The sequence below is a fragment of the Hesperophylax consimilis genome, chromosome 13, assembly GCF_061612785.1.
Source record: "Hesperophylax consimilis isolate HC1 chromosome 13, BYU_Hcon_1.0, whole genome shotgun sequence".
Classification (NCBI taxonomy): domain Eukaryota; kingdom Metazoa; phylum Arthropoda; class Insecta; order Trichoptera; family Limnephilidae; genus Hesperophylax; species Hesperophylax consimilis.
The window spans coordinates 20,375,727-20,391,143 of record NC_142848.1 but is presented as its reverse complement, the minus strand read 5'-3'; the positions used below and the strand labels follow the sequence as shown (position 1 = coordinate 20,391,143).

At 34.4% G+C, this 15,417-nt stretch overlaps 1 protein-coding gene across 1 annotated transcript; it reads right to left on the bottom strand.

The window, feature by feature from the left end:
• Positions 1 to 2,393: 2,393 nt before the first annotated feature.
• Positions 2,394 to 14,475, bottom strand: LOC149418571 (maspardin-like). The gene is made up of 6 exons (XM_089638578.1): positions 14,263 to 14,475; positions 13,931 to 14,171; positions 10,223 to 10,452; positions 7,493 to 7,741; positions 5,115 to 5,172; positions 2,394 to 4,264 (listed from the first exon to the last, which is right to left on the bottom strand). Exons 1-6 carry the CDS (start codon positions 14,359 to 14,361, stop codon positions 4,242 to 4,244), a joined length of 900 nt encoding a protein of 299 aa, XP_089494704.1. The 5' UTR covers positions 14,362 to 14,475; the 3' UTR covers positions 2,394 to 4,241.
• Positions 14,476 to 15,417: the final 942 nt, after the last annotated feature.

Sequence of the window (15,417 nt, the reverse complement as noted above, 5' to 3'; positions counted from 1 at the left end):
AATGAATGCCCTTTAGCAAATGGAAATGATTGTAAGCGAAAACATTTTTGAAAGTCATGATAGTGATTTTAGTAGTGACGACACTGATAAAGACCCTAACTATTCCCACACTGTGAAGATTTACTAAGTACCCATACGGAACCACAAAATCTACTACTACCACCAGTTATCAGTATTTGTAACACTCCAGAAAATGGAAATAAAACTGATAGTAATACAAAAGCGGTTATGAATACCAGAAAATACAGAGCAGACAAGAAAACAAAAAGGAATATCGGTCTATCTTATACCACCCTTAAGGTTAAAACTGCGAGGAAAAGATGCGTGAAAAATTTACCTAATTGTCGTATGAAATGTAATGAACGCATCCCAGAATTTATCAGAGAACAAATTTTTACTGAATATTGGGCTCTTGGAGAGTACTCAAAAAGAGTAGCAGATGTAGGAAGTCTTAGTAGGAAGTAGAAAGTCAAATGTTTGTTACAACAGTCATCCAAAATAAAAATAAATCTTTGACAGGCTTGACTGAGGGTGACAAGAGAGGGAGTATTGTGCCAATCCACAAACACTGTGATGAAGAACTGGAGAATGTTAGAAAACACACAAATTCATTTCCCTCTTACGAATCACACTACACCAGAAGAACTAACGACAAAAAATATTTACCTGTGCATTTACATACAATTAATGTACAATGCGTATCGTGAAAGCGTGACAACAAAACCTGTCTCACGCAAAACATATTCTCAAGAATTTCATAAGTTGAAATTGAAATTTAAGTTGCCAAAAGTTGACACATGCCACCTATGCGATGTTCTCAAAATGAAAATTGAGACAACTGCGGATTCAAAGGAGAAAAAAAATATTGAAAATGAGCAAAAAAATCCCCATATTTTAGCAGATTCTGAATTTGTCTCCAAACAAGCAGACAAAGAGAGGGCCCAGAATGACAGTACTGTAGTCAGTTACACACTTGATTTGCAGTAGTGTTTGCCAACACCATATCTTAATAGCTCTGTATCGTTTTATAAACGACAATTGTGGACCTATAATCTAACTGTACATGATCAAGCTTCCGGAGAAGTGACATGTTTTATGTGGCATGAGGCTGAAGGTGCAAGGGGTGCCAATCAAATTGCAACGTGCATATTCAAACACCTAAGTTAATTTTTTGAGACGAGGAAATAGAAATCCTACACTTAAGCCAGGCAAGTGTTATAATGATGTTCTTCCAATATAAAAAGAAAAGAAGAAGGATATTTTGGCACTTTTACCATTAATTCATCCCGTGTATCAATCTTAAGGATGGTGATGTCCGAGACTAATTGCCGGATATTGAAGAATTCCAATAATACAATACTTTTGTGTAATGTCTGTGCTAAAATACATTTAATATACTCGTACTTTTATTTCACAAAATAATAATAAATATTTTAGAAATAATGGTTTTAATAAGATAAATATGCGCATTTCTGTCATATTTTCAGTGGTACAAACAGTACAAGATGGTCTCAGTAATATAAGTAGACTAATTAATATCATTAATTGAGTGGTACAAATAGTATAAGTTAGTTCTAGTAGTATAAGTGGACACATTTATGTTCCATCTTCAATGGTTCAAATAGTATATGTTGAATATCTTTATTATTTGTATAAATAACACCAATGTGTTTAAATAGATTAAATAATCTGTAAATAATAACCCATTTCTCAAAATATGAGTTCTGTAGCAAAATAATTGGGTTCATAATAAAGTTTTTTTGCTCTCCTGAAAAGTAACACTTTTGCAGTTATACTCTTATGTCCGCCCATCAAAGAAATAATGTACTGATAATAATGCATAATATGTATGTATTGACACTATTATTCAGTGAGTATTGTGATGAAGATTGTCAACAGGTTTGGACAAATAAATTAATTATTGCAAACAAATAAAAAACAATATTATCTTTGTCATTCAAATTTATTCAGTATAAAAATACATTAAAAATTAGAAGTATCTTTAATAGAAAAATCATTCTGCAACAAAATAGCTGTTTTTTAATAACATAAGTAGCCAGATATAAAACAACATAATATACATCAACATTTTAAGTTTAATTAATTCAAAAATATATTAAATACCATACCTTAACTTTAAATTAAATATACATAATATAACATGATTCATAGTATTATTTATAAATATTTTTAAATTGACAAAAGTTCATTCGTTGAATTTTATAAACTATTTAAAATGATATTAAGTAATCATTTTTCTTTACATGTTTTATAACAGTTTTTGATTAGCTTTTTTATAAATATATATTAATTTTCATATTCAATGTTTGTTTGTGAAGTTTCATCAGTAATCACATTTCAACTGAAAATATCACAGTTAGAGAATAATTAAAAGTATAAATAACGTAAGCATTTGTTTGCAATTGAATAATATCAAAACTTTAGAAAAATGACAATTCTTGGCAAGAAAAATAAAATAATATCATATAGTTTTAGATGTGTCTAACTAACAATTAACATTATACATCTAGTAACCAAACATTCTTATATAAAAATACATTAAGTTTTAAAATATTTAAAAGCAATATTTTTTAACATAATAATATAATCATCAAAATCTCTTTTCTCAATATGTTTTTCCTACACTGGAATTTAGAAAAAAAAAACATGAAATCATTAAATCATTAACAACTATGTATGTACAAGAGGGAGTAAATTTACAAACATTTCTATGAAACATAAAAAAAAAACTGTGATGCAGAGAACATTGCTACAACAAACAAAATGTGTTCTTATAAAAATAAGGAGAGAAAAACAGTCGTTTTCAAAATTTATAATCAATCTTGTATGTCTTCATAAAATTATAAAAAATTATTTTAAGCCGGTAGCCACCAGTTAATGATATCACATTTGTTTTTAAATCGGAGACGTAAAAAAAATTAAGTATTTCTTTCAATTTCTTAAATAGGATTTTTTTTGCAATTAAAAAGAAAATTAAATTAGTATACAACTAACTGACATGTACCCAGCGTTGCTAGACTTTTTTCTACTTTCTATAAATATAATATACATGTATTATATATATAAACGTTACGAAAGAAATGCTCTAAATGATAGTGAAAACCCTATCAAAATCCGTTGCGTAGTTTAGAAGAACTAAGCGCACAAACAGACAGACGCGGATAGCAACTTTAAATAATAGAGATATATTATCATTCGAACAATTACTGTATGATGAACAATTTTTTATACAATTCTGCAAAAAATAATATATTGCCGGCGCGATGACGACATGTCTTACAAATTTATACTAATTATTTATTATATGGAGAATTCTGTTTGTCACTATGCAATTAATTATGATATAAAAGGTACATCTCTGTTCAAATAACCTGTTTTGACTTTAAATTCAATTGGTTTCGGACACAGCCATGTCTTCTTCAGGGCAGTATAACAATAAAATAAAATAACAGAAAAGTAATTTAAAATCAATTGAAATATTCTACAATTTTGATACTAAAATCAAAGAACACGAAAGGCTTTAGAAAATAAATAGCTTTTTAAATTTGCCATTCAGTTATTTTACCACATGAGAATTGGTTTGTTTATATGACTCGTTCTAATGATGATTTGCCAGCCTCTATGTTTCCTCCCTCCAAACAACACTGGTCTCTCCAAGACCCAGGTTCACTCCTTCATATCCTCAACAAGATCCTCCACACAGCATCTGCATAGATGACATAGGCCTCGAGAGAAACAATTTCCATCGAGGCCTCCTGTGTGGAGTTAATATACAAAAATAAAAAGCCACAAAATTAATAAAGACACACGGAATATTTGGCAAATATGAAGCACACAAACCTAAAAAAATTATTTAAAAAATTGTTAATATTCAATTAAACGTATAAAGTGTTTTGGTCCCTCCTATCCCTTACCGAATGCAAAAATATCGATTTTTATGTTTAAAAAACAATACTGCCCTGAAGAAAATGGAGTTATTTTCGAAACTAATTGCCTTTATACCAAATAAGACGGTAAAAGATACACAAAGTTTTTAGTGCCAATTTTCAAAAAAAAGTAGTTCAAAAATCACGGAATAATATGTAAAATAACACCTTAATTTCCAAAAATACACATTCTTTTAAAATTATACGTCAGTGTATTCAGTAGGCCAGGACTTTTTTTGATTTTCATCATACAACATTTTTTAGCATCTGGCTCCGATCTGGTATGTCCGATCCTTAATACCAACGATTTACAATAACTGCAATAGAGAGAGATTCAATGTACCCTGGGTAATCACTTGAAGGTTAGTTCATTCTACTTGTCTTAGCATATCTTAGCCATACAATTATTCCAGGTGCACGAGAGTAACTTTAGTTGGGTCGCTGCATCAAAATTCATTGCGGTATATGGAGAGGCGCACACAAGGCGACACGACTCTAGGGAGACTTTTATTAATTTGAATGGATTTCGATACAGATGCCCTAAAGTTGCTCATGTGCGCTTGGATTTAGAATAGAGGTTAGATTTAAAGTTTAAACAGTTATACAAAAAATTAAAATAGGAAATGTACCTAATTTTAACCTAGTCAGTTTTTTTGACACATTTGTCAATTTGTTGCAATGTTCAAAATTTTGGTTGTAAGGAGAAAAACAACAAGAAATATTTTTAATGTTATGATATAGAGCGACTATTAAATTAATGAAAATTAGAATGTAATTAAAGTAAAAGAACACAATTCTTGATATATTTATGAATCTGCAAAACGAAATGTCTTGTTCTTATCGCTTTATCCCATTACTAAGAAAATACTAAGTGCAATATTTTTTTGGAAAACATTTTGAGAGTACAAATCCCAGAATTTCCAACACATTTCACCATTCATTAAAAAAATTGAGCAGGCAAACCCATAAAGCATTGAACGCATTAACAAGCGTTTATTCCACATACATAAAGTAAGTGTAAGCTATAGGTAGGTAGGTTTAAGGTATCAACTGACAATAAGTCGGCAGTATTAAGTCTTCTCGCCTCGATATAGCTATTCCGTGTTACCAATGGATTAATATCAAATTACATAGTGTAAATGTTCCTTCAGTATGTTATTGTCTTACCTTTGGATGACATCAGAGATGCGCATAGGGGAGTATCTTGAAACTGGCGGAGATGAATCTGTAATGAAAAAAGAGTTACACATTTGTAGTAGAATGCATTTTTCATGGCTGTGCCCCAAAAGTACTGGGCATAGACGGGATGGTGGAATAAGAAAGAAGGAAATGCGGTGTTAAAGGACCACGGGTCTTGTGCAAAAATGGAACTAACCACGGAGGAAAGAAGGAAGAGGTGGTCATACGAACATTTCCTATGTGACTTCTGTCGCCAACTTGCGGGGGCTTGTGGGGCGGATTTAAAATTAACCAATCCATCCATCTAGCGCCGAAGTTCCTAATTTTTTTTGCCTCGTAGACCACTTGCCAAAAAAATTTTTTTCTGTAGACCTCCTGCCTGCCGAATATTGAATATTCCTAAAACTATTAACGTCCCATGTGAAACACATTTATTTTTTTCGTAAAAAGATTCCCTTCCCTTGCCTGTCCAACAACCGGGTGGCGGTATAGTTCCTCTGTCTCTACACTGTGCAGACAGGGGCGTCCTTGTGAGGTATTACACCAAATGAAAATAAAGCGGGATAAGCAACGGGAATTTCTTTCTGTAGCTGGCCCTACAGAACTGCCCCTTAAGTTCTTTGTCAGTGCTTATTCCGGTCAGTTCTTCTTGTCACATGATATTCGATTCTTCAACGTTCCATTTCCATAGTCAAAATGTCCTCAAACTTAGTTTTGAAGTCTGTGTGAAGTGCATTTAAATGTTGAACTTCGTTATTACCCTGGACGTTTTTCAAAAACAAGTTGGGGAAACTAGGAAAATTTGCAGCTTTCAATGTGCAATGTTTGTTTTGCTGGAATATATTAATTCTGACGAGAAAAGGAACGTAGACTCTATTTATATACCTCAATTAACAACTTTACGAAATATAAAAATACAAATATCAAATAAGTAATTTCTCAGTCTATTATATTAGTGTTAGGTCTATTGTGTCATTTACGGAACTCCTAAATGTTGACTTGAGGTAAATGGGGGTCCGCTCGTATGTAACCCCATTTGAATCTCGTGGACCCCCAAATTTTTTTCTCGCTGACATAGATCCCCAGCAAACCAATATCGACCCCTGGGAGTTGATATAGAACACTTTGGGACCCTCTGATCTAGCGGTACGCCGGCGAAACATTAAGCCAACTATTAGATAGATGGCCGTAATTAAAAATTAAATAAACCTAATTGTAACATGTAACAAAAGAAATAAACAAGATTTTATATAAATAATAATATTTTTCAAGCCATGCGACGTAGATAGTAAAAATGTTTTGTAATTATGATTGCCATCTAGCGATAATATGAAATCGACACGGTACGTCGACCCTTTATAACAATGACCCATCTGACAAATTAATGCTACGTGATTGTGAGCTCTCAAGTAACTTTCTTCAAAGCCCATTATCGCATGACATTGTTGTATCGTGTACTCCATAGGAGTCGGCTACTACAATGGTGTACCAGAAACACGTGGCAGAAACAAGCGATTTATTAGAAAAATCAATAGTAAAAATACTTACACGTGAAAATTAATGCCATCCCTAGTTTTTAACTTTCTTCCTGTATGGTTTTTACAAAATTTCACACTGCATTTCATAGAAAACGCAATTTATAGTTGATACAACACCGACCGTTGAAATCACACTGGCCTAGTAAGCTACGCCCAATCGTGCCCCGTTGCCCTAGTGCCATCTCCTCTCCCTTCTTTCCTCCGTGTGACTAACAATTCAAGCAGGTTTAGGAGATGGTTTACCCAGTACGAATTTCTCCGCCTAGCGGTGAAGAGCTAGGCAGATGAAGAAGATAAAGAAAATAAGTAAGTTGGAGGAGGGTGGAGGTGGTACCTTCACCGCAGACGAGAGAAATGAAAGTGCTAGAAAGTGCTGCATGCAGATGGGATCCATTGGCAAAGGAGAACCAGTATAGAAATAGAACAGGATTTTAAAATTAAATGCAGTATCCCTGGCAGTGTTGCGAACTCAGCTCCTTTAGGGCAATGGCTAGATTTAGCTCTAAATTGAGGCCGTCAGCTCCAAAAAAAGTAGTTTAGACTCTTACCTCGTTTTTTTTTCAAATAATCTAGCTCTTTTTAATACAAAATAGGGGAGAAAAATATTTTTAGGGAAAACGTTAAAAAAATTAAAACCTTTACTTACCGCTTCCTGTCACTTGTGAATTACAGCCGAACCAATGGGTATATTAAATAGCATTGTTATTATATACCTACTTATTTATACACCCAAATATAACATATTGCTTGTTTACAAGTTAGTAAAACCCAATAAGTGACCAAAGCAGTCACAGTGACAAGCAATATTATGTTACAAAAGAATCTCACCAGTATATGCAAGTTGACCTCATCACAGCGACTGAGGTAGGGGAAGTTGCCTCCGCTTTTTAGGTGCGCCAGCTTGGCCTGTGGGTAGTTCTTGTAGAGCTCCTCGCGTACCTTCCCGCTGAGCGCGTACTCGTCGAACACGTCCAGCACCGTGACGGGGAGTGGCGCCAGTAACTGCGGCTCCACGTGGCCCGGCATGCAGTTCAGGGTGAGGCGCGATGCTAGCTCCGGTTGCGAAAGAGAGTCCAACTGGAACGGAAATATATTTATTAAATAACCGCAAATTGCTTCATAACTGCAATCATCAGCGTATCACTGATTTCAAGATCACAGGATTACAAATAATTGCAGCATCAATTTCAGGCGAAATTTCAATAATATTGATGCGTGATAAAATTTTTTCTTTTACCCTGATTATACACCATGAAACACTTATGAATACCGCCCCAACTCCCCTGAGTAAGGCATCTCCACTTAGGGTGTATATAGTCTTGCTGAAGGTAGTGGGGAAGAGGAAGGTAAGAGAGTACCTGGCTATTCAGATCACTATAAAATAGATAGCCTTTTCAAACATATTTTTTTAAAGGTGGTTTTTCAGTAAACAGTGGATTGGTGAAAGAGGGCCGAAGAAGAATATTTTATTTAACTAGTTGTTTCGTGATGATGAATTGTTTTGACGCTTTTTCCGCTCCGACCAATAAGGAGGTTAGGATTCAAATTTTACCAGTTTGAATCTGCGCAGTGTGGCTTTGCGTTGAATCGCGCCGCCTGCGGCTGCGCCGTAACGAAACCGTCATTGAATGACAGTTGTCAATAACACCTTACCGTGAACATAACCGATGTGTTACTTCGAACTTTATTCGGACTTATAATCAGTTCAATGTTACGTCATGCTATGAGTTATAATTAGTGCAATCCTCTCCAGGTGCCTGTGAATTCCTCCACCATACGAGGGCTCACCAAAATCATAAGTCACATTTGCGAGTACCTATCCTTTTGGTCAGCGAACTTGTGTTAATTTACATAAGCACATACCTGCCTAGATTATTACAATTATAATCTGACCCGTGTGTTGATGGTTTACGTGACTATTGCACACTAGTAGTTCTGTGAACAAGACCTCACGTCGAAAAAAATATGTTTCTAATTTAATATATCAAAACTAATTTTTTCTCGCAAATCATAAGATTTGTAAAATACTACCTACTTAATTAATAATCATATCACATTTGAAAAAAGAATCTTTACTGAACCACTAAAATGGCTACTATCTTGAACCAGAATGTAACAAACAAATTTACAGACAGATGAAATTTCAAATGCTCTAGTTAAAACAAGACTTCGCTTAGCTCCGTCAATAATACATATAAATTCTTAAGTGTATTTTGCCAGCTTTTTTATTCAAAATTTTTAACAACTGACAGTTACAATTTAAACAATTTACAAAAGCTTAGACAATAATTGTCACCAGAGGCGGTTCCTTGGTACGTGCATTTGTGCATTGCACTGCTTGTCTTCAATCTCCTCATAACAAATTACAACGACATCTGTGCCCCAGTGATCGATGTAAGAAATTCGTAATTCCCGTCAGGTCATTATTTGATCTATCTTCTAGTAAAAAAATCCCGCACAAGAGCAAGCGGTCGTGCATACCCCGATATGCACAGAACCAACTTTTACCATACTACTAAAACAGCGTCGGGCGGTATCGAGACAGCCCGAAGTAGCCGAAACGGTGACATGAGCGAGACAGATTACACTCTTAACGTCAAATTACGTGTTAGAGCAGTGCAGATACATAACCCATCCGTGCATTATCGAAGTGCTTTGACGGCGAGTGAATTTTGCATCACTTTGATCATGCGTAATCCAATGCGTTTGGAATGGATTCGCTTAGAAATACTAATGTTCAATGTTAACGCAACAACATTAACACATTGGAACTCGTTCGCGGTGAAATCAAACGGTGTCGCTATATTTTCAACGATGAATTGAGTGTCCTTTATTTTCAAGATAATTTTGTATTATTTAATCAGTTATTTTACAAATATAACTTAGAATATAGAATGAATTGCAGTAGGTGTTCCCATTCTTAATTTGCTCCACCTAAATTACAGACTAGGTACATTTTAAAAGTGAAATGCACTGCTGGTAATTACAGTCACGGGCCGCGTCTGATTGGAAATATGTACAGTATTTTACATAATATTTGGTTATTATTTGACATTGTTGGTAGCATCAGAGTAAATCAATAATGTGAATACAGATAACATTCAAGTTATCAAACATAATAATACAATGGTAAGTGTGGTTTGAATGTGAGATTCCACAGTTCTGTTGTCACATTGATAAGTACATCCTCGGTGTTTGATAAATAAAATAATATTTTTTGACCTCAGAGAAAGAACTATCAATGAACACATTGTTTTAAAAATACATTGAATAAGCCAAATACTGTATATACATACTACATTTCAATATTTATTGCCAAGTGTGAATATGTACCTATAATATATAACAGTAACTATAAATTAAATGGCCTCTGTTGCACGTATTCAATTACAAAACAATTTAACAGCTTTGATTTAACAGCAAGGCTAGCTTTACGGGGATGCCGAATGCCCATCAAGATATGCATTTTGACCTTATCCAGAAGACAGCAACTAAATCCCGGTAGATGAACAAAAACGTATCGGTAAATGAGTGACTTAGTTCTCTTTCTTAACTCACCCTTTCGACCATGAAGTCGATGGCCTCCACGATATGCACGTCCACCTTGTCGGCGCAGAAGTTGCCCATGACCATGCGCTTGAGCACGAGCGAGGGCAGGATCCAGAAGATTGCGGCTGAGTCCTGGTAGCTGAACACGGACGTGTCGGTGAAAGAGTTGCAGAGAATCAGCGAGGCGACGCGCGGATGGTGTGCCGTGTACTCGGCAAACTTCTGCGCCAGGAAACCACCTGCATTCAAAGAAACAAAGTTCAAGAAATTTATTTAATTTAAATTTTTAATAAAACTGAATACTATCATACCTACCCCTTCCCCAAATCACTAGTAAGATTGTATCACACCTGTAATCCGCAAAAGGAGAAGGTGCTCAAATAACAGAGACTTCAAAGAAGCAAATTAAAAGGTTTAGTTACGCCTTCATAGGATGGACCGTGATAGTGACAAGAACAAGGTAGCTCCGAAACAAGGTAAAATATGATCCCAAATATCCATTGTTCCTCGGTACATTTGGGGAGTGATAGAATACAACATAAAAGGGTAAGGTTTCCTTACTCCGCTTACTTCTCAACCACTTTTTCGCCAACATATCCTTAAGGACACTATTAAAAAATCTTTTCTCTAAACATAATCACCTATTATGTGGACACTACTTATGGTAGATTATATTCTTTTTACGGAGTTTAAGTCAGTACAATTAACATAGACATAATTTTGCAAAAAAACAAGTAAATAATTACTAGTTATTAGAATCAGCTGGCACACGGCGAAAACTTTGCATCGGTGGTAAAGAAGTTAAGGATACTATTAAAAAATCATTTCTCTGAATATAACTAGCTATTCTGGGGAAACTACATAAATATGGTATATTATACATTTTTTTATAAATATATAAACACATTATTTGGTTAGACAGTCCAATATACAAAAATATAATGTTGACAAAAACAAAATGTTATTACAAAAATAGAATCAGCTGGTGCAAAAATTTTACGTTTACGATCAAGATGTTAATAAGCACAAATTATTTAAACAGCATTTGGTTTCAACTTAATCACTACAAGAAACAACTATTTACGTCAGGGGAGATGGAAAAAAATGCCCAAGGTAGAGTTCCGAGTACAGCGACAGTAGCGTCAGTGACACTCCGTCAGTATCATGTAAGTACTATGTATTCAAATATAAGTGAGCATATTCAAACAAAGCGATACTGACGCAACATCGCAAATGCTGCAGTGGTTAATTTATCTCTTCATCCGTAGAGTCAATTTGTACTAATAGAAATTGTTGTGTCCCCTTACCGTCATAGTTAGAAATATGAACTAAACGGTGTTAGAATGAAAAAATAGCAAGCTTTACATTCAAATACAGAAGTTAAGCACATAATAATTTAAATGTACACCTCGATGAAACCAAAGGTTCCAACCGCAATTTGAGAAAAGTTTATAAAACGACAAAAAATGAGGTGACAGTAATGTTTTTCTAAAAAAATATTTTTTTTTTTCGTTAGCAGTAATTTTAGTTAAGTAATTAGTTAATTAGTGAGGCATTTTCAAAACTTTTTATGTTTGATTTCAAAATTTTAATATCTAAAAAATTATATGTTTATTTATAATAATAAAATTTGAAGTCGTATTTCATCACCTTTCAAAAACAATTGTTTTATTAGTTTTCCGATATGTTCAGAAATATCCCATCTATTTGGATTTTATTGAGAAGCGGAAATAAACACAAATTCTCCGACTTTTTGACAGTATTTTTAAGAAATGTAAAGGTCCATACGCCAGAGGCCTGAAGGGTTATAGGTCTTGTTTGTAATAATTTTAAAAAATAAAGGGTTTTGAAATTTTTACCAAGGAAGGTGGTGAGCTTAGTATCCCAACATCCATTATTGTTTGATTTATGTGCAAAAGAATACAGAAAAACACAAAAAAAAAGTTTGGATAGAAATTGCAAATCTTTCACAAGAGTAAAAATCATGTAGAATCAACTCCCGAAGTTTGTGCACTATACCCCCGGACATCCTGTATATTACAGTAACTGGTTATTATATATTAATGGTTGAGCAGGTTAAAATTTACACGAGCAAGACAAGTAGGTTGGCGATCATGTAATGACTGCAGTCCGCCGGTGATAGTGTCGCGGCCCTCGGAGGCGACTAGCGCTTCACTAACGCTACTGTCGCTATACTCGGAACTCTGCCTTTAAAGTTACAAATTTCTTCAATCAGGGTTCCAAGATACATATGTTTCGCTGCCAATTTTTTCTTAGAAGTATGATACGACGCTTGCCAAAAGTTTAATAGGTTAAGTGTGAAGGTTAGGAAATATGGATAAATAATAATGAACTAAGAAACTTAACAACCTATTTTGAGCACGTATTTCGATCCCCCCTGATGAAAATGGTTGTTTCTTGCAATAATTAAGTTAAAACGAAGTGTTATTTCAATCATTTAAGTTTATTTAGCAGTAAGCGGTGTAAGGAAACTTTACTCAAAAAGACAGAATTATCAAAACATGGGCGAAAGCAGCTGCGAATTAATATACCAGCGTATTTGCTTTGCATACAACTTAAATATGAAAGTTTTATACCCCTAACCCCTAAATTTCAGAGTGACATACTATCAGTATCTCCCGTGTGAAAGACCACTATAGTGTCAAGTTTGCTTCTAAATCAAAGAACGCTAAGTAACTTACAAATTTATTTACAATTTGTTTAACGCACATAATTGCATTTGATATTTTAACGAGAAGACGGACAAAGAACACGGGAGCACTTCGCAAGCTGTCGCATCGTCGGCAATCAACAACAGAATGAATCGCTTGTGAATCACTCGGTCTGTCGCAGTGTTGGAGATTTAGGCCGCTGTCCGCGGATATATGGTCGGTATCGCTGGCCACACTTGATAAAATTTTTGTAAATGGCTGTCATTCTATACAGCGAAAGCGAATTTTCATTTTCTTAATTGCAAATTAGAATGTTAAAATTAAAATTTTCTAAATGCAGATAGTTGCCTTTTATAGTAACTAACCCATCAGCATACCCGCCCCCATTGGGGCGACTAAAACTTTTCTTACATATTTAGATAGATCACAATAAAATAATAATCTATAAATATAAGCATAAAAAGTGTTTAATTTGGGAAAATATGGGGTGCAATACTGAATCAAAAGGTTTTATTTTTTTTTTAAATCATAGTAAGCGTGGCCAGCGATCCCGAATAATTACCCTGTCCACTATTAGTGGATGAGCCCCCAAGAGAAGTAATCTATCGTAAGGTTGCTGCTATGTTCGATGCCACACCACCATTCAGAAACAAAACATTGTTTCCAACAATATTAGCCATGTTATGTTACGAGATCTGAATAGCAAGGTACTTCTCAACCTCATATTAGGCCAATAACTTTAAAGGCATTTCTGTTTTGATACTAAATCCGTTATTATTCATTTCATAATGTAGATGGACCATAATATTATTAAGGACCATTAACACAAGCACATATTGATTACCATCTCTATTTGTGAACATTACTTTAAATTCAAATAATAATACAATTATTGTAGAAGGTACCTATGTTTAGTTAGTCTTGTAACAATAAATAGGCTATGGAAGAACACAAAAAAAAACAATTACATATCATAGCATATAACATTGCTATGATTGTACCTAGTTAATTATGGTATTTTGATTATTTACGAATTAAAGCCTACCTAAGGAGGCGCCAAAGATGTGTACTTTATCAAGTTCCAAGTAGTCGATTAATCTTTTGAATCCATCGCACCATTCTTTCATATTCCAATAAACCGGGGGCTCCGCAGCTATCACCCGGACTCCTCTGGCGGCCAGGGCCAACACCTGGCGGAAAAACACATCGGCAGTCCCAGAAACGGGAGGAAGACATATAAGTGGGCATCTCACAGTTTTAGGTCCAGAATCAAAAATACGCCACCCCTGAAACAAATATTAGTCATTATTCTTTAAAATACACATTCGGTGATTCTAATAACACATAATATTATCAAAATAAACAAGTTTCACTAACCTTAGAGCCACCAGAGTCAACCACTATTTTTCGCAGGGGAATGCCGCTTCTGAAACTCAGGTATTCTTGTGACTGTGATAAATCACTCAAATAGCTCATTTTGTATGGCACTGCAGTATTTATGATAGAATATTTGCTTGTCACGGGTGATTTTTAATGATTTCAACTGTCTAAAAATTATGTTATTGCAGTAGTGAACAATTGTCGTGAATTGTGAACAATAATGTCAGATGTCAGATGGTGGGTTGGTGCTGCCATTGTGTAAAAATATCTTTTATTGAAAAAATATATATTTTATGGTATATGGGGCAATTGTGAGCACAAACCCTTATTACTGACAAATGCAAAAAACGATTAATTTGCCTTTTGAAATTTTAAATTATAAAAATCGATATGGTACCTGTATTGATTCATTGGTTGCATATTTTGGCACATTTAAGCTTTTTTTGTGCATGATCAGATGTCTAGTGATTGCAGTGGCGGTTTGTGAGGTTGAAAAGTGGGAAACTTTTTTGAAAAGTATTATGTACATGTACCTACGTCCTACACCTAACTAAACCTAAAAAAAACAATGCAAACTGACTTAATTGAGACTTTCAAAACGTTATTTAATAGTTGCCCTGGCATCGAAGAAATCTTCACTCCCTTCTAGCAAAAATATAAATCTCACTGGACACACAAAAAAAATTTATACAACAGCTTTTGCATCCAATCCTAGAAAATACTTTCTTGCAAATAGAGCAGTGGATAGCATGGAATAACATGTCTATTAATATAAACCAATTTAAAGCTCGGTTGGATCTTATTTGGAAAGAAATAAGGATTACCTTATTTTAATTTAATGACTGTTAAATGTATCGTGAAATCAAATTTGAGTGCATCTGCAAAATCGTTCCTGCTCATTAAATAATAATAATTACTGCCACCTCTAGGAACCATTTATTAGAAAACCAACACCTGCCTGCTACATAAAATCAGCGTCTCTCGGAGGCGGGCCCTATCTCTTCCTCACTATTGCATTATTGTACTGGCTATTATTGCCAGGAATTTTACAAATGGAACAGTGTGAAATCTGTTGTGATGCACAATTAAAGGAGAAGTTCAATCAGGTTGGTTTGGAAGAATTTTACAAAACATATTTGGACAAGGAGAAAT

Bases quoted from the DNA above. Each gene is read 5' to 3' on its own strand.
- LOC149418571 (XM_089638578.1), bottom strand. From the start codon at position 14,361: ATGAGCTATTTGAGTGATTTATCACAGTCACAAGAATACCTGAGTTTC. The intron at 10,453-13,930 runs GTAGGCTTTAAT...CTTTGAATGCAG, and splicing joins CATCTTTGGCGCCTCCTTAG to GTGGTTTCCTGGCGCAGAAG. The intron at 4,265-5,114 runs GTAAGACAATAA...TCTCTATTGCAG, and splicing joins ATCTCTGATGTCATCCAAAG to TTATTGTAAATCGTTGGTAT.